General features: G+C 56.2%; 1 protein-coding gene across 13 annotated transcripts; it reads right to left on the reverse strand.

Annotated features, from left to right (window-relative positions):
* Nucleotides 1–1,425: 1,425 nt before the first annotated feature.
* Nucleotides 1,426–24,153, reverse strand: PEAR1 (platelet endothelial aggregation receptor 1). 13 transcript variants are annotated; one of them, XM_033196774.1, is made up of 25 exons: nt 23,990–24,153; nt 15,459–15,556; nt 14,419–14,605; nt 13,736–13,906; nt 12,909–13,013; nt 12,344–12,444; nt 11,393–11,485; nt 10,908–11,151; nt 10,062–10,182; nt 9,735–9,871; nt 9,350–9,658; nt 8,956–9,130; nt 8,749–8,869; nt 7,862–8,025; nt 7,669–7,771; nt 7,397–7,543; nt 7,054–7,179; nt 5,459–5,587; nt 5,214–5,342; nt 4,854–5,066; nt 4,554–4,642; nt 4,315–4,447; nt 4,078–4,146; nt 3,738–3,986; nt 1,426–3,200 (listed from the first exon to the last, which is right to left on the reverse strand). In XM_033196774.1, exons 4-25 carry the CDS (start codon nt 13,834–13,836, stop codon nt 3,049–3,051), a joined length of 3,210 nt encoding a protein of 1,069 aa, XP_033052665.1. In that variant the 5' UTR covers nt 13,837–13,906; nt 14,419–14,605; nt 15,459–15,556; nt 23,990–24,153; the 3' UTR covers nt 1,426–3,048. The 13 variants fall into 13 exon arrangements, with proteins under 13 accessions (XP_033052665.1, XP_033052668.1, XP_033052667.1 ...); XM_033196777.1 differs by lacking the exon at nt 14,419–14,605 and having other exon boundaries at nt 13,736–13,845; XM_033196776.1 differs by lacking the exon at nt 14,419–14,605 and having other exon boundaries at nt 13,736–13,902.

Genomic DNA, 24,153 nt, shown 5'->3' on the forward strand with positions numbered 1-24,153 from the left:
CAGGCTGGTCTCGAACTCCTGACCTCAAGTGATCCTCCCCAGTCAGCCTCCCAAAGTGCTGAGATTATAGGCGTGAGCCACCACATCCGGCCTTTTTTTTTCTTTTCTTTTTAGAGGCAGGATCTTGCTCTGTCACCAAGGCTGGAGTCCAATGGCATGATCCTAGCTCACTATAGCCTTCTACTCCTGAACTTAAGTGAACCTCCCACCTCAGCCTCCCAAGTAGCTATGACTACAGGCATGTGCCACCACGCCACATTAAAGACTCAGCATAATTCTTAACGGCCTGAGCATTTTTGGAATGGTAAATAAGCATGGGCTTCAACTTAAAGTTACCAGCTGTATTAGCCCCTAACACCTGTCCTTTGAAGCTCTGAAGCCAGATATTGACTTCTCTCTAGCTATGAAAGTCCTAGATGGCATCTTCCTCTAATACAGGCTGTTTTGTCTACACTGAGAATCTGTTGTTTAGAGGAGCCACCTTCATCAATTGTCTTAGCTAGATCTTCTGGATAATTTACTGCAGCTTCTACATCAGCATGGGCTGTTTCACCTTGCACTTTTATGTTATGGAGATGGTTTCTTAAACTTCTTTCATTAAACTTCACGAACCAACTTCTGCTGGCTTCTAACTTTTCTGTAGCTTCATCACCTCTCTCAGCCTTCATAAAACTGAAGAGAGTTAGGGTCTTGCTGTAGATTAGGCTTTGGCTTTTAAGGAAATATTTTGGCTGATTTGATCTATCCAGACCACTAAAAGTTTCTTCCTATCAGCAATAAGGCTGTTTCACCTTTTTTTTTTTTTTTAAACAGAGTCTTGCTCTGTCACCCAGGCTGGAGTACAATGGCATGATCTCAGCTCATAGCAACCTCCGCCTCCTGGGTTCAAATGGTTCTCCTGCCTCAGCCTCCTGAGTAGCTGAGATTACAGGTGCGCACCACCACACCTGGCTAAGTTTTTGTATTTTTAGTCGAGACGGGGTTTCACCATGTTGGCCAGGCTGGTCTCAAACTCCTGCCCTCATGATCCACCTGCCTTGGCCTCCCAAAGTGCTGGGAGGCGTGACCCTCCACGCCTGGCCGGCTGTTTCACTTTCTTGTTACTCATGTGTTCACTGGAGTAACAATTTTAATTTCCTTCAAGAACTTTTCCTTTGCATCCACAACTTGGCTGTTTAGTGCAAAAGGCCTAGCTTTCAGCCTGTCTTGGCTTTCAGCATGCCTTCCCCACTAAGCTTAATCATTTCTAGCTTCTGATTTTAAGTGAGAGATGTGTGACTATTCCTTTCACTTCAACACTTAGAGGCCCCTGTAGGGTTATTAATTGGCCTCATTTCAGTATTGTTGTGTCTCAGGGAATAGAGAGGCCCTAAGAGAGGTGGGGGAACGGCTGGTCGATGGAGCAGTCAGAACACACACGTTTGTTGATGAAGTTTGCCATGTTATATGGGTGCGGCTCATGGCACCCCAAAACAATTACAATAATATATCAGAGATCACTGATCACAGATCACTATAACACATATAATAACAATGAAAATGCTTGAAATATTGCAAGAATTGCCAAAATGCAATGCAGAGACCCAAAGCGAGCACATGCTGTTGGAAAAATGGTGCCAATAGATTTGCTTAAAGCAGTGTTGACATAAATCTTCAATTTCTTTACTTCACTTTTCTTAACCTATTGCTGTCACCTATATGTCCCCAAACCTTCATTTTCTTTAACAATTCCACTCCCTGTAAAGTGCAATAAATCGAGGCATGCCTGTACTCTCTCCTGTAATCCTGTCTCCAGCCTCTTCACCCGCCCTCAGCCCCAGCCCCTCTGCCCCCCTGCCCCTGGCACCTTCCCACATCTGAGCTCTGTGTTGTTACCCTGTGGAAATGCCACCGTTTAGGGAAGTCTCCAACTTATTCAGTCTATAACTGTCAGAGCACACAGGTGGCTCATCTATCTTAGCAGTTACTGCATGTCACTGGTACTTTAATTCAGTCAGCCACTCAGCCTTTGGGGAGCATTTATTGAGTGCCTACTCTGTACCAAGGGAGAGCTAATATTGAGCACAGGATTCTTGCCTTCAGGGAGCTTACAGTCTAGTGGGGGAGGCAGAGATTAATCAAATAATCACATAAAGAAAGAACACATTAAAGAAGTGCCTGGCACCCTATAGGCCTTCTGCAGGTACCTGGTGAGTGAACACAGCTGCAATCAGGGCTGTGAAACCCGTACGGAGGGTGGGTGCTTCCTTGAGGAGGAGGTGTAAAGGAAGAGTAAGGGTGAACAGGTGAGTGGGGGAGGAAGGGCACTCCAAGTGTGCAAGTCCCTGTGCTAGAAAGAAGTGTGGCCTACTGGAGGACCTAGAGGCCTGTGTGACTGGCGTGCAGTGACAGGAACACAGTTTAAGGTGAGGCTGGAGAGACAGATGGGCCAGGCAAGCAGGGACTTTAAGGCCTTCAAAAGTTTTGATACTGGCAGAAGAGCCAAGGGGCACCTATGAAGGCTTTCAGGTAGGGAGTAACTAACCAGCCTGTATTTTGAAATTTTGAGCCGTGCATTGGAAGGTTCACTGAATGAATGGAGGGAGGCCAGTTAGGAGGCTATTGCTAGAGTTAATTGGGTTGGGTCTGTCTCCCTACTAAAAGGTAAGTGTCCTAGGACAGAACCTGTGCCAGGTACCCTTCTAAAATCACAGAAACACACACACGCACAGAGCCCAGCCCGAGCGTGCACAGAAAAGGTACCCCACACACGTCTGAAATCAGTTACCCAGCAACTTCCAACCCACCAGTTTATATACACAGGGCCCTGGGGGCCTTGGGAGCAGTGGGTTGGAAAAGGGAGCCAGGCATCCTGCTGATCAGTGTTTCCCATGGTGGAATCCGGGAACGAGGCTCCCATCTCTCCATTCACTTGCTCCGTTAAGTGTTCTTCATGTTCACGGCCTGCCGGTCCACTCCCTGCTCCTGGCAGGGGTACACTAGGCTCTGTCCCCAGCCTTGGGCAGCAACAGCCAGGTCTGCTGGCCTCTGCCACACCATCCTGGCTCCTCAACGGTCCTGACGACGAAGTGGAGGTGATGGGGGATGCCGTACTGGAGGCAAGTCATAATGTCCAGGGATGTGGCTGTTCTTGGGTGAGTCATAGTGGCCAGGGGGTAGGCCCGGAGGCAGAGGGGGCTGGGAGCCCACAGGGTCTCGGTCTGGAAACAGAAAGGACAGGATGAGAGGGAGTGGCTCCTCCCACCACTCTCCCTCCGACCACTCCCACCTCACTCCTCTCCTCTTCAACCTCTTCAAGGCAAAGAGAAGGGCCTGGATACATACACCAATTTACCATCAGCTGGCCGTGTGGCTCCAAGCAAAACACTCTTAGTTCCTCAGCTGCCAGGGGAGAAAGCCACCTCAGCCTGCCCACCTCCCATAATATGAGGAGACTTTATCACCTGCCTGGCTCCCTACTTTTCTGGGTACCAGCTCCACCACTCTGATGCTATACAACCCCACTTCAATCCTGAGTCCGGCAAGGTAGGTTCACCAAACTGTTCTCCAGATGAGGACACAGGCTCTGAGAGGCCACGTCGCCTCCCCATCATGCCTGATTTGACCCCGAAGCTGACCCCAAAGGCCTCACTCTTGGTGCCACATTATGCCTTCTCCTCTCCCTCTGTTCCTTCTCTGTTTCTGCCTCCCTTCTCCCAGTTCTCTGCTGCTCCTGCCAGTGGAGAGGGAGGGCTCACCGTGGATCAGGGGGCTGGGCTGCTCGTAGGTGCCACTGTCTCTCTGTGGCTGGGGCTGCCGCCACCTCTGGCTGTCCCAGAACTGAGGAGGCTGCCTGGGGGGAGATCCTGAGGGAGGGCCTTTCATCTCCATGTAGCTGCTCTCCCGGGGGCCCCCTGGCAGGCTGGGCAGGTCCCGGATGGTGGCATAGGGGTTCTCACTGCTAAGGGAAGCCACGCTGGCCCCGAGCTCCTCTTCAGAGATGAGCCCTAAGGATAGAGGAAAGAAGTCAGGCTCCACGGAGGCACTGGTTCCTTAGCCCCAGCTCAGCCACCTCCCTCGTTGCCCCTGTGCCCATACCTTTATTATAGAATGGGCCTGGGCCATTGTTGTAGCTATAGCTGTAGCTTCGGTCCAGGCGGCTGCTCCCTGAGAAGGAGGAGGCAACCAGTAATCAATCCTCTGTCCCCTCCCCAGGCTCGTGCTTCCTCTAGAACTGGGGCCCAGAGCCCCCGCCTCCAGACACACACACTCGGATGCGGCATCTGGGCTGCACACGTCCACCCGCACCAGAGGCCCTGGCCTCTCGGCACCTACCCCTGTCCAGAGGCCCTGGAGGGGGCTCCCGGCGGTGCTTCCAGTCAGCAGGCAGGGTGGTGTGGTTATCATGCCCGTGGGCCCCACCTGACCGCTCAGGGGCCTGCAGGCTGGCAAAGAGTGGGCCTGGAACCTAAGGGGGCAGTGCAAGAGGGAGAGCAAGAGGCAAGGACAGAGCTTTCCAGAGAATCAGGTCTGCACGCTTCCCTCCACAGTGCACCCCCACCCCCGGCACTGACCTTGTTAGGGGGTGGGGGGTTCGGGGAGCACTGTGACAGGGTGTGGTAACTGGGGTTGGAGTAGTAGTGACTGTAGCTCGGAGGGACATCTGCATGACAGACACAAGCACAGGGTGAGCTCAGTGACGGGCAGGAGTCCAAGAGAGCTGTTCTGTCCCTGGAGATCAGTACTTTGGCCTCCCTGACCTCCCTTCCTCCCTCCTCCCCACTCCTCATCTTCCCTTTGGGTCACGCCCAGCATCCACTCTTGTGCCTATGAGCCAGCCACTCATCTGTGCCCCAGGCCCCATGCCAACTCACCTGGCATGACATACTCGGAGCCATCCAGTCGCCCGCTGCTGTAAGCCACAGCCAGGTGGTGGTGCTCCTTGCCTTTTTGCCAGTGCCGATAGCCAATGAACAGTGCCACTAGGGCTACCACAAGGGACCCCAGCACTGCAATGCCAATCACTGCACCCAGAGAGTTATACGCTACTGGAGTGGTAGGCATCACAGTAAAGGGCTCCTGGATTCCTGTGTGGGATGGGACGGTCACTCAGAATGGCATCTTGGCTCTGCTGCATGGGAGAGGTGCCCAGGAGGGAAGTAGGGACAGTATGAGGGGCCTAGGTCCCAGTTCCCTGGAGACAATGGGTGGGAAGGAGGGGGCAAAAAACTCACCAATCCTGCAAGGTGCACCACTGTGCCCTGGGGGACAAACACAGGCCCCAGTCTCTGGGTGGCACTTTTCTCCAGGACCACACTGGCATGGCTGGGAGCAGTTAGCACCGAATGTCCCCAGAGGGCAGCCTGGGGAGACAGCCAAGGAGGCAGGCAGGCATCAGAGGGGACATGAAACTCTAGTCTCCTTTTTGGGTAAGGGGTAAGTTGGAGGCAGGGGCCTGGAGTTCCCCTTCTGTTGGTACCTTCTAAGCAGCGGTGTCCAGTCCAGCCTAGGGGGCAGATACAGCTCCCGTCCTGGGGATGGCAGGTCCCACCATGGTGACATTGGCAGGTCTGGGCACAGTTTTCTCCCCAGTGTCCTGGAGGGCATGCTACGGGAGACAAGGGGCCTGTCTGGGTGGGGTGGGTACAGCTCCTCCTGGATGAACTCTCAGCCCCCAGCACCACTGAAGCCTTTAGCTCAGCTTTGGTCTCCCTGGGGACACCAAAGCTTTGAACAGTATCTGCAACCAATGACTCACAAATGATTATTTCCAGCCCCATCTCTCCCCAAACTCCAAACCCACATGTCCAACTACTTAACATCTGCACTTCAAAATAATATATTCAGTGCCACACAACCAAAGGCTTCCAAGCTACCCCAGATGGATTTTTGTTTTGTTTTTAACATAAGACAGAAGTAAACATATATCCTGTTTAAGGCATTATTTTTGTGTGTCTGACACTAACAATACTCTAATAGTAGTCGTAACCAGATTCTGTGGAAAAACTCTTCACCAAGATGACTTCCTTCTTTACCCTGCCTGCTGGTAAGCTGACATTCAACCTTCTTCATAACAGCCTGTTTCCTCTTTCCAAACTCGTTTTACCTGGCTTTTTTGGACTAATCTTTTCGATGATCGTAATATATTTTTGTGGGGGAAAGGCTCACAAAATAAATACATGTATTTATTAATATATAAATAAAAATAAACTGAAAAGTGCAAAAGAAAAAAAGGGCTGGGTGCAGTGGCTCACACCTGTAATCCCAGCACTTTGGGAGGCCAAGATCACCTGAGGCGGGTGGATCACCTGAGGTAAGGAGTTGGAGAGCAGCCTGGCCAACGTGATGAAACCCTGGGGGTCTCTACTAAACATACAAAAATTAGCCTGCTGTGGTGGCACTTGCCTGTAATCCCAGCTACTGGGGAGGCTGAGGCAAAAGAATTAACTAAACCAGAGGCAGAGGTTGCAGGGAGCCGAGATCATGCCACTGCACTATAGCCTGGGCAACAGAATGAGACTCTGTCTCAAAAAAAAAAAAAAAGGAAGGGGAGGGGAAGATGAGGGGGGGAGGGGGAGGGGAGGGGGAGGGGAGGGGGAGGGGAGGGGAGGAGGGAAGGGGGAGGAGGGGGAGGGGAGGAGGGGGAGGGGAGGAGGGGGAGGGGATGGAGAGGAGGGGGAGGGGATAGGGAGGAGGGGGGAGGGGAGGGGGAGGGGAGGCAAGGAAGAAAAGGAAGGAAAGAAAGAAAAAAGGAAGGAAGGAAGGAAGGAAAGAAAGAAAAAGGAAAGAAAAGAAAAGTCCCAAGCTAAGCCTATGATTTCCCCTGCTCCGTAAAAATACTGTTCTTCCCAGGCTTCCCATGCAGAAGGGCAGGAATTTCTTTTCCCCTGACCCGTCCACTGCTGCATCCTTAGCACCTAGAACAGTACCCAGCATGTAGGTGGTGCCCAATAAATATTTGCTCGAGGTGGGCCCAGAGGATTTTATACCCAGGAGCTGGGGGACACAGACCTCCCGTCCTCAGCACCCCCTCTCAGCATGCACAGGTGCTCAGACACACAAGCTACCACATACGCTGGGAGCAGTCAGGGCCTGTCCAGCCAGCCAGGCAGTAGCAGGTCCCGTTCGAGGGGTGACAGAAGGAGTGGTTAGCGCACTTGCAGGGCACACAGCGTTTGCCATAGCGGCCAGGCTGACAGGCTGGGGGAAAGGGGTACATGGTGACTGGGGGCAGAGGCCAATCCTCAATCAACCCTTACCCCACCGTCTCCCTCCCTCCTTCCCACTGCAGTAACTAGTCTGAAGACGAGTCAGAGAACCAGACCAGGGGTAAGGTTGCAGGTGGGGAGTGCGCTGGCATCTGACGCTACACTGACCCCTGCTGGTGGCAGGTGGAGGGGGCAGTAAGGAGCCTCACATCTCTGGCAGGAGGGGCCTCGGAATCCGGGTGCACACACACAGTTGCCATTCTCAGGGAGGCAGGTGCCCCCATTCTTGCAGGTGCAGGTGTTGCTACAGTTGACTCCCCATAAGCCCTCAGGGCAAGACAGGTGGCAGCGTGTGCCTGTGGGAGACAGCAGTCGGGTGTGCCTGGCTGGGCCCCCTTCAGTTCCAGGGGGCTCTTCTGGACACATTTCCCATGGATGCATCCCCCTATCCACAGTAGGCCTGGGGCCCCAGAATACTCACCCATCCAGCCAGCCTGGCACTGACAGCGTCCATGAACAGGGTCACAGCCATCAGAGTGGTCACAGTCACAGCGACTGGCACAGCCTTCTCCAAACTGCCCCTTCTTGGAGAAGGAGTGGAGAGTAGGTAGGCCAGTCAGCTAGGGGACGCCATGCCCTCCCTCCCCCAGGCAGACAGGCTGTCCAGCACTCACCGGACAAGGCAGCTGGCAGTGGGCCCCATGCCACCCAGGGGTGCAGGTACAAGCTCCAGTTTGGGGGCTGCAGACTGCCTCATGGGCACACTGGCAGCTGGCATTGCAACCGAAGCCCCAGGTTCCAGGTGGGCAGGGCACAGAGCAGTTACCACGCTGCCAACCTGGAGGAGGGGCCTGGTAGGTAGGTATGGGGACTCAGCTCCCCTCCTGAGCAAGCACACAGTGGAAGCTGGCTGGGCCAGGTTCTATGCTATGAGCTGGGGCGGGTGGGGGTGTTCATGGCACTATACAGGAGAAAAGCTTATGAACTATTTGATGCTGAGCAGAAGGCTAACTGCCTTTCAGTGAGGTACCACCCCATTCTGGGTCTGGGGTGCCTTCTGCAAGATAAAGGGGATGGCAGTAAATCCAAATGTTTACAAGAGCTCCATCAGGTAACTAAATGACTTATACAGAGGATGTGCCAGACAATAGGGAGTAGTGGGGACTGCAGATGGGAGACTTGTTAATAGAGAGGTAGCCAAACAAAACACAACTGTATCAAAATCCAGCCTAAAGGTTGCCAACGTGTCACTCTGGCAGGTATGAGGCCCTTCCCAGGGTGGTAATTGTATTTCTGTATGACTGAGCGTGAGGGATGTTCACCAGTGAGGTGTCTTTTGGCCTCGGCCTTTAAGGACAGGTAGGATCTTTGTTTTTGAAGAAAAGCAAAGTGGATTTTCCAGGAAGGAAGTAGCCTGGATACTTTCCCTGTGTCCAGGTGCTGCCCCTCCACCCTTACCCTGCAGCTGCTCCCCTGCCCTTGGCCTACCCATCCTCCTGGATCTCCCTTCTTCCCTTGGCTATCACTCAAGTCTTCTCTCTGGGAAACTCCGTCCTATTACCTTCCTTGCAGACGCACTCGCCGTCGATGGGTGAGCAGGCGATGGCATTTTCACATGAGCAGCGTGCGGAACAGTTGACACCGTAGGTGTCGGGAGGACAAAGACTAGCACAGTGAGGGCCCTGAAAGAGGGTGAGCGGGTGAGAGGGGCGGCCCATTCCTTGGCCTCTCCACCTGCCTCGCTTCCTTGCAGCGAGGCGCGCCTCACCGTGTAGCCCGGCGCGCACTGACAGAGGCCGCTGGTAGCCTGGCAGACGCCACCGTGCAGGCAGAGACAGTGTTCCTGGCACCCCGGCCCGTGCGTGTCCTGCGGGCAGCTCTCGTTGCAGTGAAGGCCCGCCCAGCCCGGCAGGCAGGAGCACTCCCCGTTCATCGGGTGGCAGCTGGGGGCAGAGGCGGGGCGGGGCGCGGTCTGAGCTGGGCCGGGGCAGGCCAGCTTCCTTCCTCGACCCCTCCGCGTGGTGGGTGGGATTCGCACAACGCTGGGGTAAGGGGGCCACTAGGGAGGCTCCGCGCTATTCTGAAAACGGGGTTGGGACAAGTAGCGGTACCCCAGGCCCCTCCTGGCCCCCGAGGACCCTCCCTTTCCCCTTCTGTGACACCTGTCCCTCCTGGATATGGCCCTGGCGCTGTGGTGACTTCGGCCCCGAAGACCTCCCCATTGGCCTCTTGATCCTTTGACTCGTCCCGCGGCCCACCTGAGGCTGTGCTCCGGGTCGCAGGTGCAGGGGGTCTGGCAGCTGAGACCGTAGAAGCCGTCGGGGCAGAGGCGCTCGGTGCAGCGGTCTCCAGTGAAGCCGTGTTCGCACAGACATGCGCCATTGGCCGGGAAGCAACGGGCGTCCGGAGCGCAGTCGCACGTCTCAGCACAGTCCTGCCCAAAGCGGCCCACCGGGCACTCCTCCCGGCACCTGGGCACCTAGCTGAGTGAGCCTGGCGCCGCCCCACCTCCTCCCTCCCGCCTCCCGCCCTCCCCACGCCACTCACCGATCCCCAGTGTAACCCGGAGCGCAGCGGCACTGCCCAGTGAATCGGTCACAGAGGCCTCCGTTGTGGCAGCGACATTCCTGGGAGCAGTTGGGTCCATGAAAGCCCTCTGGGCAGGGCAGGGAGCAGATGGTGCCCTGTGGGGATGAGAGGTCAACAGGGCCCCAGGCACCCAGCCTCCTCCCCAAGGCCACAGGACCCCTTGACACCCCCATAACCACAGAGCTCACCCCCTTCATTCACACCCTCCTTGGAGGCCTGCTTAGCACCAACCACAGAATTCTCCCCAGACCCACACCCCATGCCCATAGGCCCCAGCCTCCGTACCATCCATCCAGGAGGGCAGCTGCAGGAGCCCTGTGGGGCTTGGAAGACGCCTCCATTTTGGCAAGGATGGGTACTGGGACAGAAGAAGCCAGAAGTGCCCTGGGAACAGGACACGTCACAGCTGCAGGACAGAGCGGATGGAGTCAATGTGCAAACAAGCAATAACTGCTTCCCCTCTTGCCTCCAAGGACTGCCCCCACAACCCCCACCTCAGGACTTAGTGATTCACATTTGCTCTTCCCTGCTGGGGACTGTCGAGTCAGAAAGCAAAGGTTTCCAGGACTGGAAATGGCAGGGACACCCAGCAGGTGGGGGTGAGCAAAGAGCCACGGGTGGCATGTCTGCCTTTTGGGCGCCCCCACCTCCTCACCTTGGCTGGGCTTGTTCTCTCTTGGGGAACATCTGTGCTACTGTAATAGGCTCAGGTCCACGAGCGCCTCCACAAAGCTTGATCCTGATTTCCACCTAGTTCTACCTTCTTCCTCCTGGGACTCCCCAGCTCCCCCTGTACCCTGCCTTGCAACAGGGTTCTCTGGGTCCTTGTCCCAGCCTCACTTTACAGCATGTCTTCACACACGTGCTACCTCATGTTATCTTCACTGCCACCCTTCCATGTAAACAATACTATTCCCATTTTACAGACAGGAAACAAGCCCACGAAGAGTCAATGATTTGCTCAAGGTCACTCCACTAGTGAGGTGGCACAGGATCCGCTGGGACCAGGATCTTGGCCTCCACACCATCCCCACACTTGGGGCCTTTTCTGAGTTGCCTCATTTCCCCACATAGGTCTGTGTGGCCTTGTGTCTGTGACTTTGTTAAAGTGTCATTCCCCCCATTACACACCTGGGCCCAGTTCTCTCTGCAGGGCAGAAGCAGGCTCCAGTCTGGGGATCGCAGCGTGCCCCGTGGCACTGGCAGCGGAACTGGCAGGCAGGGCCATAGTAGCCAGGGGTACAGGGCTGAAGGCAGTTTGGGGGCTGCAGACCCGAAGGGCAAGAACATTCCCCACTCTTGGGATCACATGAGCTGTTGTTGCCGCAGCTGCAGGGCCTGTCACACTGTGGCCCCCACATTCCTGGGGCACATCCTGTGGGATAAGGAGGCAGGAAGGGTCACCGGGGGTCTAGTCCATCCGCAGCCTCCCCGTCTCTGTCTCCCAGCCCTCACATGCCCGCCCTGTCTTCCACATCTCCAGAAAAGCAATGGGGCTCTGGCGGGTAATAGCCCTGGGGTCCTAAGCCCCTGTACCCTGGTAGGGAGGGTGTACCTGAGGGTCCTGTGGCCCTGAAGGCACAAGAGGCCACTCCCTGGGGTCAGTAGCCACTCACCACTGGAACAGTCATCGCCCCGCCAGCCTGGCACACATTGGCACTGATTGGGTGCCACACAACGGCCATGGACACACTCCTGGGCACAGAGCGCTGGGACAGAGATGGGTGTGGTGAGATGTGTCCACCCCTGTCCCTACCCAGCTTTTATCCTGCAAAGCCTAACCCCACCTTCTTCCAAAATCAGGGACCTGAAGTTCTCCAAGCCCCAGTTTTGCCTCTAAGATCAAGACTGAGGGGCAGCAACTCAGGGGGAGAACTTAGCAAGATGCCAGCATTCTGGGTTCCCCTGTTCCTTTTTGTGAAATTGTCTGAGCACCTTGTTGGGAAAATGCTTCGGGGAAGAATCTCAGAGGGGGTCTGGACATGGACACTGTCCAGAGAGAGGGCGGGTGAGGGCCGGGGTTCTCTGGAAAGCAGTGTTTGCAGAGGCTAGTGATGGGCAGTGGCTGAGGGAAGTGGGAGGAAGAGGAAGACAAGCTCCAGTCATTAGAGTGCTGGGTGCGGGGTGTAGTGGGCAGGAGAGACTAGATAATGACAAGTCAGAGACCAATAGCAACAGAGAGTCAGGGACAGGAAGAGACAGAGGCAGACCCAGACACCAAGTTGACAGAGACACAGAGACAGCCCAGAGACAGCCCAAAGACAGAACGAGAGCTCTAGGGCAGAGAGCGATGCAGAGACACCGTTGAGGGACATGGAGAGATGGGGTGGGAGACACATGGGGCCGGCTGGAGAGAAGGGTGTGAAGTGGCGACGGAGAGGGAAGTGCTGATCCACATCCTGGGGACAAGGCCAGGGAGAGGAGAGGAGGGGGAACCCAAAAGGGCAGAGGAGTGACCCCATTCTAGCGGGGGCCGGAGGGACTCAGAAGGTTAAGTCCTAAGGCTAAGGCTAAGCTCCTGCCATTCCATTGCCCCACCCCGCTCCCTAACCCAACCCTGGACTCACGGACACAGAACCCCCTGCTCTCGTAGAAGCCATGGCAGCACTGCAGGCGCTGGCGGTGGTCTGTCTTCACCACCTGACGGTACACGGTCCGGTATACAACCCTGCGGAGGCCAGGAAGGCAGCCCTCAGCCCCCTCTGCTGTCCGCACTCACCACAGTGTGGCCAGGGTGGGGGCACCACTTGACACTCTGGGCTGAGGGCGCATAGAAAGGGCATTCCCTGTTTGAGGTTGCAGTGCACTACGATCTCGCCACTGCACTCCAGCCTGGGTGACACAGTGAGACCCTGTCTATTAAAAAAAGAAAGAAAGAGCATTCCCTTCTTGCCCCCACCCCAGCCCCACAGGCATATACTGTAACATGCGTGTGTACCCTAAACACACACACACGCATTCACATATACATCCCATACACACACACCAGACACAGACCATGCAGAATGAGTCCCTAGAAGCCAGGAGTTTCCTCTGAGTTTCTGAGAAGCAAACAGGTACAGAGAGCCAGGGGCCAGGCTGAGGCAGAGACTCAGGCAGCCCATCCACCCATGGAGGATGAGGAGCACTCACGTGGGCTGGGGGCAAGTATGGGGGCCCTCCCAGGGCCGCTCGCAGGGCTCTGAGGGGAGCAGGCTGAAGGGGCGGGAGTGGGACTCCTTGGTAGTGGTAGTGAAGCTGCAAGACAGGGAACAGGGTCAGGACCGAGGGCAGGAGGAGGCCTGAGCGGCCGCAATGGGAAAACGGCCATGAGGGCTTGGCCACAGTGGGGAATCCACAGCCCAACACTGGGGCTGGCTCCCCAAGCCTAGGATGGGACCCCCATTCTGTCTCACCTCTCAAATCTGGAGGGTGTCTCCCAGAACTGGAAAGTTCCTGGGATACCCTCCATCAGAGGCCCCTTCCCACTCTATTGGACCAGAGCCTTCCATTTTTCTCTCCCTGCCCTCCCCTCACTGTATGGAAAGGGTAAGAGAGAACTGACTCTTGGGTCCAGCTGGCAGAGATGGGCTGAAGCATTTCCGGCTATATTTTGCCCTGGGTCTTTTCTCCCCGCCCTGTTTCCTTTGCTCCTCCTGGGCCAGCCCCTCTGCTTGCTCCACAATGAATGACTCCCACTCTGTGCTCTGTTCCAAAGTTGGCCTCCCACAGGAACTAAGGGACAGGGACAGAGGAAGGATGGCTCAGAGACTGAGACAAGGTCAGAAATGGGGCTGGAGTCAAAGGCAACCCATACAGAGGAGTAGAGAGAGCAGAAACAGAGAAATAGGCAGGAGGGGAGAGACTGGAGGGAAGGAAGGAGGTTAAAGGAGGACCAGGAAGAGAACTCCCGTAGGGACAATAAGGACAATCGGGAGCTAGGGCTTCGTGCCCTCAAGGTGCAGCAGGGGCCCTCTCACCTTTCCCAGAAGCTGCAGGTGTTGGGATCACTGGGGTTGAGAGTTCCAGCCAGCCTCAGGCCCACGGCCAGGAGAAGGAGGGAACACAGAGGCGGTGACATTGCAGAGGCCTGCAGCAGGGTCGGCACAGAGCGGGCAGGGCCACTGCAGCCAGCAGCCTGGAGGACCTGTCTGCAGAGACCTGAGCCGTGGGCATGCAGAAGAGACCAGGCTGCGGCCCCCTGTCCTCTGGCCCCTTGCTCTGGGCTCTAGCTCCCCCACACCTCACTCCTGAGCTGCAGTCACTTCCACGCCTCCGGTCTTTGCTCATAGTTTGCTTAGACACACTCACGTCTCATTCTTCACCCGGAGTTCTATCTTTCAAGGTCTAGTTCAGGTGCCACTTCCTGATCCTCATTGGCAGACAACCCCACTCATTCCTTCTGGGGGTCCCAGTACCATTCACTCCCACCCCACTGTTCCAGTGCCTGCTCCCTGACCATGACCTCCAGAGGCAGGGACCCAGTGCCTTTCATTTCTGAATCCCCAGTCCCCAGCCCAGGCCCTACCCAGGGCACTTTGATATTTGTACCAAGGTGTGAGACTGGAACCAGTGAGGGGAAGTGATGAAGGACGCAGCCTTGGGCTCAGTCAGAGGAAGAACTTTCCAACAGTCAGAGTGGCTCAGGAATGAAATAGGCTACCTCAGGTGGTGAGTTCCCCGTCACTGGATATATATGCAGGCGGAAGCCAAAACCAGCCTGATGAAATGCTGTCAGGGGTTTCCTGCTCTATGAGGTGGAGTGGGGCTGGGTCCAGGTGACCTCCCAACCAGTGGTGTGCTGGAGCCAGCTCATACGGGCCCAGAGAGCCAACTGTATGCATCTCTTCCTAGCAACATGTTCAATGATGTCACATGAGTAGCTTGAAATCAGGCATGGGGATTATTGACACTAGACAAACTAGCAAACACTAAAACCCAAGGCCAGTCTCCCTCCTGGAGTCAGCTGTGACACCTCAGCCAGCACACCACAACACCCAGCTCTAGGTGTTATCACCTGACGAGATCACCAACCTGGTCTTACATTTAAGGAAAAGCTCCTGCCTCCCTCAGACCGCCCTGTCAGCCATTTGGAAATGGGGTCCTCTCCATCCCCACCGCCCCTGGCTCCCAGGACTTCAGACGACTCTGCTGCCTCAGCTCCTGAGCTCGGGAGAGGCTGAGCTCCCACAGTGCCCATCCCCGCAGCCGGCTTCAGGTTCTGCGCTCCGTGTTCCCAAAACTTGCTCTGGCTCCCTGCTCTATGCCTCCCCGAGGCGCCCACATCTGCTTATAATTTTTCTGAGATGAGAGAAAGGTCGCGGTTGCTGGCCCCTTACCCCCCGAGTATCTCTGGAATGTTGCTGCCTGGCCCCACCTCACACCCCACACCCACACACTCCCAGGGTCCCCACAGCCGCTCTCAGCCCCAAGGAGGGTGGCCCCTCCTTCCCCCCAGGTCTAGGCTCCTAACTTAACCCTATCTCAACTGCCGTGTTCCTCCTTCACCTTTAACCCTCCAGCAGCCAAATCTCCAGCCTTTCATCCAGGATGCTGGCCCACCTCCCCTCCCAGTGCCAGCGTCTACCCACCCCTCCAGTGCAGCTCAGCCGCATGCCCCATCACACCTCCCGCAGGGCGAATCTCAGCCTCTAGCCTCTTCTGTGCTTCCTCCCATCCATCCTCAGTAGCCAAGTAACTCACCAGGTAGGGCCTGCCCACAGCTCAGCCCTGGGTCCTGGGGCCTGGGGCTTGAGGGCCAGGGAATGTCCTGGGAGATCCCAGCATTCAGGATATGAAGCCTGAAAACAGGAAACAGAGCCTGGCTAGGAAGAGGGACATCAGGGAGCGTGACGGGGGTGGCTCCGTCCTCCCACCATCCTGAACGCAGTGGGTAACATACAGGAGAGCCATGACCAGAAGCCTCTTTCTGGCGGCTTATCTCCAGAACTGACACTGTGGCCCCCTCTGAAGGCGAGAGGCCACAGTCAGGAGTGCCCTAGAGACACTCCTCAGAGTCTGTCCCAGCGCTCCACCCCCACATCACTCAGACACATCCCCACTCCCAGACAGAGTCATTCCTTCTCCTAATGTCCCCAAACCATCCCCTCCCAGCCTGTCCTGCTCCAGTCATCTTCCCAGGCCCAATACCCACTCCAGGGCTCGCTCTGCCTGGCCCCAGCTAACCTTCTCCCCACCTCTCCCTCAGTGTGGTTGGCAGCCAGGGCCATGGGCAGGACCCCGAGTCCTCCATACACCTCTGCCTCATCTCTCAGTCTCCACACTCCCCTCTTCCTGGACCCTCAGCTCTGGCCCTGGTGTGGGGCCCCTGTGCTCCAACTGCAGCTCAGTCTGTCTGAAGCCAGGCTCATCACCCTTGTCCCTGGGTGAGCCTCATCTCCTGAGACGCACAGGGATTCTCCAGCCATCCCCCTGCCCAGGCGTGGTGGCATGGACAAAATCTGTTGCAGGAAGGACCCGAGTTAAGGCCCAGGGAGGAAGTGCCGTATAGGTTGAGCTGTTGTTGGGCCTAGAAAAGGTCCTTCCTCCCATTCCCGTCAGCCCCCACCCACCCAGGTCCTGTCCCTGTCACCTCCTCTCAGCCAACTTCTAGAGGACACGGTTCACCTGGGTGGCTTTGAGATGGACTGAAGGACAGAGGAGCATGAGGAGGGGCTGACTCTAATCCCCACCCACTTCTGGCTGGCTGGGAGGTTAGCTGGCTGGAGGGGTGGGTAGGTTCTGTTTTCCCAAAGGTCCTCAGGGTAGGGCCGGAGTGCGGAGGAGGCATCAGCTGGTCAGCCCAGGGGCTGGAAGCCAGGGTGGGGTCAGGGGAGATCAGTGGGTGGCCCAGGGAGGGGACAGATGGGGTGGGGGTCCTGGCAGGAAGAGCAAGGGTTTGGCTTGACCATCCTCTGCCTCTGAGAAGGGAACACAGGCCAGACCAGGAGCCCAGAACCCCAGCCTGGCCTCCAGGCTTGTTCCCATCTAAGCCTTTGTCCCTAAGGGGCAGGGCACCTGAGCTTGGCCCATGCTCCCCCAACCCCTCCCAGCCACAGCAACGCTGGGCCCCAAGAGATTGCACACACCCCTCAAGGGGGTGAAATCAGACCACTCCTGGGCCCCTGCCCTGCCCTGGGGGTCCACATTGCATTCACTGAGGGGGACCCTGGAGCACCCCCGCTGCAGGCTTGCTTCTTCGTCATGCAGAGGCCCCCTCCTGTTCCCCTACTCAACCTTCACCTTCCAAGCCTCTGGTTTGAGGGACTCAAACACCTTCCCTCCCAAGAATCATAATGTGACCCCATGTATCGTTCACTGAGCTGAGACAGGCAGGGTGTTGAGAGATTTACACGGATCATCACATTTAAAGTTCACATTAACCCCCGTGGTAGGTGTTATGGCCCACTTCAGAGATGAGGAAGCAGGCACAGAGAGGGTAAGAAACCTGACCAGGACCACACAACCAGGAGTGGCAGAGCTGGGATCCAAATCCAGGCTGCTGGCAGAGGACTCCCCATGATTCCATTCTTTCCGGAGCCCAGATGGGAAGCCCAGGGGCTCTGTATCTTCTTTTTCAAAGCCTCTCTTATGGGGGTGGGGGAGCTGGCAGGGGGTTGGACAGGAGAAGGGGATGGGGGTGGGGGCTGCCACAAGAACATGATCAGAAGCGTGGGAACTGAGATGTGTTTACAGTCAAGAATGAGCTGACACTTCTCTCTCCTCCACCTCAAGATGTAAATCAGCTGGGCTCCTGGCCAGCCCCTGAGATCCCAGTCCCGCCTGCACAGCCCAGCATCCCTGCCCTCTCAGCCTCCGAGCCCACACAGAAGACCGGATCACCCTCCCTGGGCTTCCCCAAACTCCAGCTCAGCTGGTTCCCTCTGGTGGGGAGCACCCCTATCCTCACTGTGCCCCAGCCCCTCCTAGGATGAAGGAATTGAGAGTGGGCTTTGGGGGAGCAGGGGTAGGGGGTGATTAGAGTTCCTGGTGGACAGGAGGATCCATTTCTATAGAAAGCAGAGAGTAAGGGCAATGGAAGTGAGACAGCAGAAGGGACTTCCCCACGGGCTCCCTTCCAGCTTCTCTGGGAAATCATGTAGCAAAGGATAACCCCTCAGCTCTGCACCCCCAGCCCCTGCCCAAGTTCAAGTCTGGGTGTGAATCCCAGCCTGCAGTTCCCTCACCTATAAAATGGGGATGAGATTAGCACTTCCTTTGTAGGGCCGTTGGGCAGACTAAATGAGTTGTTCTAGATAAAGCGGTAAGAGCCAGTACCTAATATGCTCAGTTAATGTTAACTGTCTCCATGATAGCGTCCTCAGTCCCACTCCTCCTCCTGCACCCAATGTGGCCCCCATCCGCCCTCCCCTTGGCGCCTTTGGGTATTAATTCCAGGAAAAACGTTCTTGTGTTTTCTGAAGAACCCCCAGGATGATCCGGGAATGGGAATGGGGCCGCAAATGCTGACAGAGAGAAAGGAAGTGGGGGCGGGAGGGGGCCAGGCTCCCCTGAGAACCTGATCCCCCAAAACAATGGGCTGCCCGCCAGGTGCATCTTCAAGCCAGACGCAGTTGACAAGGCAGAATGCCTGAATTCTGCTTCCCCTGGACCTGGGCCTGAGCACCAACCCTAGTTCCTTGCTCTGTCCGACTGCCCCCTCCTCTCTTCTCCATCTCCCTCTTTCTCTCTCTCACCACTTCCCATCCTGGAGTACAAAGCTTCTAGTCCTATCTCTGTTACTTACAAGCTGTGTAACCTGAGTTATAATATATCACTTGAGTCCTCTGATCCTTCATCTCCTCATCTGTAAAATGGGAGACTATCACTCCCCGCCATCTCTCAGGGTCCTGCAAACGTTGGAACTGCTGGTTCCAGTGACCATTCTGGAACAGAACCTCAGACCTCAGACTAGAGCCTGCTCCGTGGATGTGTGTTGATGCAAAACAGAATCCTCCAAGCTCCAGGGTTTCTGCCTCTTCCTTTTTGACTTTTGTCTTGTTCTCCATCAGAAACTCTGCTGTCTACCTTTCCCCACCCGCTTCCTTCGTCAGCTTCTTGGTCTCTGTCTTCCTGCCTCTCTTCTTCCCTTTCTATACTAAGGCTGTCATGTACAGTTGCACGGTGTATGTACTGTACAACAGCATCCACTTTCAAGGGCTTTCCACTTTCAGAGTGGAAGCTGAACTCCAGCTACGATCCACTCACTAAAGCCATGCGTCTTAGCTTGGTGCTGAGGTTGTCTTGCCCTGTATCTCTCTTGTCTTTCTGTCTGTCTCCCTGTCTTTGTGTCTGTTTCTCTGTGGCCTTTTCTAACCTATCTTTGCCATGGAGACAGAATCACTTAGTCTTTCCCACCCAGCAGTGAGATCCCAGTCCAAAGACTTCTCCTCTCCCTCCCAACACAGGGAGCTCCCGCAGCAGCTTGCTGCACTCCACCGGCTACCCAGTACACCCATGTACACACTTGCACACTGAAGCACAGAACGCCGCCTATATCCAGCCTGGCCAGGCCCTCGGCACGCCAGGCATGTCTGCCGGATGGAGAAACAGGAAGCCTGCGTGTGCGACCAGAGTGCGCCAGAGGCTGGGCGGGAAAGGGGCAGGGGTGAGGGGCTGGACTTGTGTTCTCTGTGACTCAGGAAACAGAAGCTAGAGGGTCCTAGGTCCGACCTGTTTACTAATCAGGAAATGGGACAGCTGCAAGGACCCCGATTCACACATCTATCGCACACCTCCTGGAGGCTGTCACCAGTGCCCGTCCCAACCCTCGCTGCCACCCTGGAAGGTGCTGGTAATTGTCATCCCCATTTTGTAGGCAGCACAGTGGAGGGTCTCAGGTAAAATGCCTTGCCAAGGGCTGTCTGGCTGCCAGGGGCAAGAGCAGGATTCCAATCTGCTTCAAAGGACAAAGCTGTGTGGGGAGGTAACCCCTGGGGTGACATAGGCTAGGGAGCAGCACCCCCTCAGGCCCACCCTGCTCATCGCCACCCCAAGATTACATTCAGAAAGTACTCTGGCCACTGCCCCTCTCTCCCACTCTCTGTGGCTCCCTACACCCCAATAAAGAACACCCAGGGGGCCAGCCCCTACCAGGGGGTCCAGCTTCATTGCCTCTACCCCTGCGCTCCCATCACACTGGACAGCCGCTGACCCCACATGCCTCTCACCATACCGCCACCGTGGCTCAGGCCACCCCTGAAATGCCCAGTTCTACACAGTCTCAAGGCCAGCCTCTTCCAAGAAGCCCCTCAGTGGCTCTGGCCTCACGCACTCCTCCCTACTCTCCAGGCCTTCCTGCAGGCTCTCAGCACAGTCACCACAGACCCTCATGGCTTCAAGGAGGCTGGGGTTGCTCTTCTCCCCTGAATGCCCTGAGGCCGGCTCCCGGCTGGACATGCATCTGTCCCTGGAGGGTCCACGCCTCCCCAAACCTCAACCAAAATCCTGGCACCAGTGTACCTCCTCTGGAGGCAAGTGGAACTCACCCAGGCCAATCCAGGGGTTCACAGCCCCCGAAATACTCCAAGTCTGCTGGGCTGATTAGGCTGATGGATACCCGTTCTGTGACTGCTGGTTTGTGAGTCTGTTTTCCCCACCAGGCTGGACTCTCTCAAATCTTACTCCTCTCCAAGGCTCTGTGAGCGGGCCTGGGTGCCTCCTGGGTGTTTCCTCGCAGCTCCCATCCTATGAGTCATTATGTTTTTATTAAAGTTAGTCTGCCTCACTGAACTGGAGCTCCCTGGGGACAGGGTACTTCTCTGCCTTCCTCACCACTATAACCCCAGCACTGGCCAGCACCTACACCCAGGATGCCTGGCACCCAACAGGCAATAACTAAACATTTGTGTGGAGTGGATGGACTGATACACCCTGAAATCTTTCTGACTCCAATACGCCTTGACTTTCCTGGGCATGGGAGAGAGGGAGAGATGTTCAGCGGCTGTGGCGTCTCCCCATACTCCAGACAGTAGAGCTGGGCCCTTGTCCCGGGGCCCTCAAGACACAGTGAGGTGCGTGTTTGATGAGATGATGGAACATGGAATGCAGAAAGAACTTTTCAACGTTACAAAGCAAAAGGCGGCTCCAGACTTGCCCTCCTGACCTCCGGCAGGAATTCCTCAGGGCCGGCCTCCAAGTTCCTATGGAATGAGTGCACAGTAGCGCCAGGCCCTGAGTCACCTGGAGGTGGAGGGGCATGCCCACACCGCATAAGCCCTCATCCTGTGCCTCCCCTTCCAGGGCCAACACCCGCTCACTGTCCACTGCACACATCTCCTGCTACACAGAGGGACTGGGCCCCAGGAGCCACTTCATGGGGGTAGGACGGAGGGCAAAAGCAGGAGGGCATGAGCACCCACCAGCAGTGAGCAGGCCATGCCCCAGGGCCCACCCACATGCTGTTTCTCTCAGGACTCCCGTCTTGCCGCACATGGGTGCTGTAATACTAATTACCGTGCCTCGTTAAATGTGTACTGTGGCTAGATCCTGTCTTTTAGTTCTCCCAGCAATCCTATAAAGTAAGCACTATTATGCCTCCCATTTTATGAAGAAATATCCCAGAAAGGTTCAGTGATTTGTCCTAGGCCACACAGGCAACTGAAGCCAGAGCAGGGATTTGGGCCAGGTCTATCTCATCCCAAAGCCTGTGCTGCTTTCTTTTTGTTTTGTTTTGTTTTGAGACAGAGTTTCACTGTGTGCCCAGGCTGGAATGCAGTGGCATGATCATGGCTCACTGCAGCCTCAACCTCCTGGGCTCAAGCGATCCTCCCACCTCAGACTCCTGAGTAGTTGGGCCCACAGGCGGGCACCACCATGCCCAGCTAATTTTAAAAAAAAAAAAAAAAAACTGTACGGATGCAGTCTCATTGTGTTGAACAGGCCGGTCTTGAACTCCTGGCCTCCAGAGATCCTCATGCCTTGGCCTCCCAAAGTGCTGGGATTACTGGCGTGAGCCGCCTCACCTGGTGTTTCCAGTGTGCTGCTTTCTTTTTCTTTTTTTTTGAGACAGAGTCTCGCTTTGTCGCCCAGGTTGGAGTGCAGTGGTGTGATCTCAGCTCACTGCAAGCTCCGCCTCCCGGGTTCACACCATTCTCCTGCCTCAGCCTCTGGAGCAGCTGGGACTACAGGCACCGGCCACCACGCCTGCTAATTTTTTTTTTTTTGTATTTTTAGTGGAGACGGGGTTTCACCGTGTCAGCCAGAAGTCTCGATCTCCTGACCTCATGATCCGCCCATCTCAGCCTCCCAAAGTGCTGGGATTACAGGCATGAGCCACCGCACCCAGCCTCCAGTGTGCTGCTTTCTAACCTCATAGTTTCTCTTTGGTCTTCTGACTTTCTCCTCCTCTCCCTCAGTCTCCGCCTCCTTTTTGTTCTATCCCTAGGTCTCTGCTCTATTTTTCCAGGCCTGCTTTTCTCCCTCCAGGCATTTTGTTGTAATGAGTCTATGCCTCTGCTGTGTCTCTGCATCTGTCAGCCTCTGTTTCCATATTTATATCTGTCTCTATCTCTGTCTTTGTGTTTCTCTCTCCTTCCCTGTCTTCTCTGCCCTGTCCTTCTGGTTTCTCCACTGTAGGTTAGGTGACAGGAGCCAACATCCTCCCCAGAGCTAGGATGGCACCCCAGGGTCCCCCATGAGTCCTGGGAGGCCTCTTTCTCAAGGCTCCCAAGGCTCCTCAGAGGAGAGGCTTGGGGAGCACCGTGGTAGAGGCTCCACCTGGCCTCAGTCTCCTCCCCAGCAGTGTGTGTCGGGTGGGGGGAGGCACACAGCAGCCCCATGACCTTCTATCTCTCTCCAGGTTTCCGACTGGTGGATGGGTCTGCCTGGAGCATGAGTTTCCTCTTCTGGGAGAGTCTGATAGGAGATGTTGAGGGGGGACAGAGGGTGAAGGAACAGATGCCAACTCTTAGCTTTACCCTCCAGTGGAGAGAGAGGAAGGCAGAGAAGTGAGTCTGGCCAACTCAGCTCCTAGAGATGGCAGCCCCACCTGCAGTGGGGAACATGGTGGGTGGACCTTCAGAGGCCTCAAGAGTGGGAGAGGCCACACAGCAGGGAGGAGACACAGGAGACAGGAGGGCTGCGCCCACACCCTGGCTTATGACTGGCTCACCAGCACACACAACAGGCCCTATACCATGAGCTGGGTTTGAGTGGGGTTCAGAGATGAGCTCCCTGGTCTCTAACCATCCCCCTAGCACAAGGCCAGCTTAGGCCAGGGTTGAGAGCTGACACCCGGCCTAATCCTGCCCGAGCTGAGGCCTGGCTGAGCCTGGGAACCTCAGGCTAGTACAAGCTGTTCCTGTCCCAGGGGACTAGGGTCACAGCCCAGCCCCAGGAGAGGCCACTCATAACAGGCCAGAACAGGGGAGTGGAGAGCAGCTACTGGAGGCTGGAGACGGCAGCAGGGGTGAAGGGTGGCCTTGATGGGGCCTGGGCTCCTGGGCCCCCCACACACCCACCTGGCTCTTAGCACAACCTCAGATTATCAGCCTGCCAAGTTTTCTGAGGATCCAGATGCCCAAGACCTCAAACCGAACCCCCAGTCCTCACAACTGGCAAAGATGTAAGAGCCAGGAACCTGCAAACTTGGGTCCTTCTACATCCTCCGTCAAACATTTCTCCCCGGTGGGCATAGAGACGACACTGATCATCTGTTTATCTAGTGTTATTCAAAGCAGGAGACACGTTTTTGCTCACTTAAGCCTCACAACCCATATTATTCTCCTTTGGAAATGAGAAACTGAGGCACAGAGGTCAGGTCTCTTGACCAAGACCCCACAGACAGCAGCAGAGTGGAGGGTGACACTTAGGCAGTCTTGGCTCCAGTGTCGATGCTCTTGTGGCTACACTTCCCTTAAAAGCCAAGGACAGCACCCGGTGCCGGCCAAGGACAGCACCCAGTCTTCTCTTCCCAGCCCTGGGAGGGGGCAGGGAGCCAGGCTGCCCCTGACTCCCAAAGTCCGGGGACCAGGGGCTCAGGGAACAACCTCGCTAGCATTTCATCTCACTTACATGTTCATTACGGAAGGGAACCCCCAATCCATCCTCTCTGGCCCCCTCCACTGCCCCCTTCCCCTCCTTATCAGTCCCTCTTTTCTACACTCCTGGGTCTGGGGCCTCAGACTCTAGTCGAGGAGGGGGACCTCGGGGCCGCACGCTCTTTCCCTGGGGCAGGGTGGTCTCCGGGCCCCACCACCCAGGCCTCCCCTGCCGGGGGGCGCGCAGTCACTCACCTGCCTGGGGACCCCGTCTCTCCTGTGGCCTCGGGTGGGAACTGCTGGGGTCTGCGAGGAGGAGGACTGGACAACCGAGGACGGGGCGAGGGTCCCCGCTTCAAGCCCCAGCCTGACTGCGGGAGCGGCGGGGAGGCGGGACGTTGCTGATCGCAGGGCCGGGA

Source organism: Trachypithecus francoisi, unplaced genomic scaffold, assembly GCF_009764315.1.
Source record: "Trachypithecus francoisi isolate TF-2019V2 unplaced genomic scaffold, Tfra_2.0 Lachesis_group5, whole genome shotgun sequence".
Taxonomy (NCBI): Eukaryota; Metazoa; Chordata; class Mammalia; order Primates; family Cercopithecidae; genus Trachypithecus; species Trachypithecus francoisi.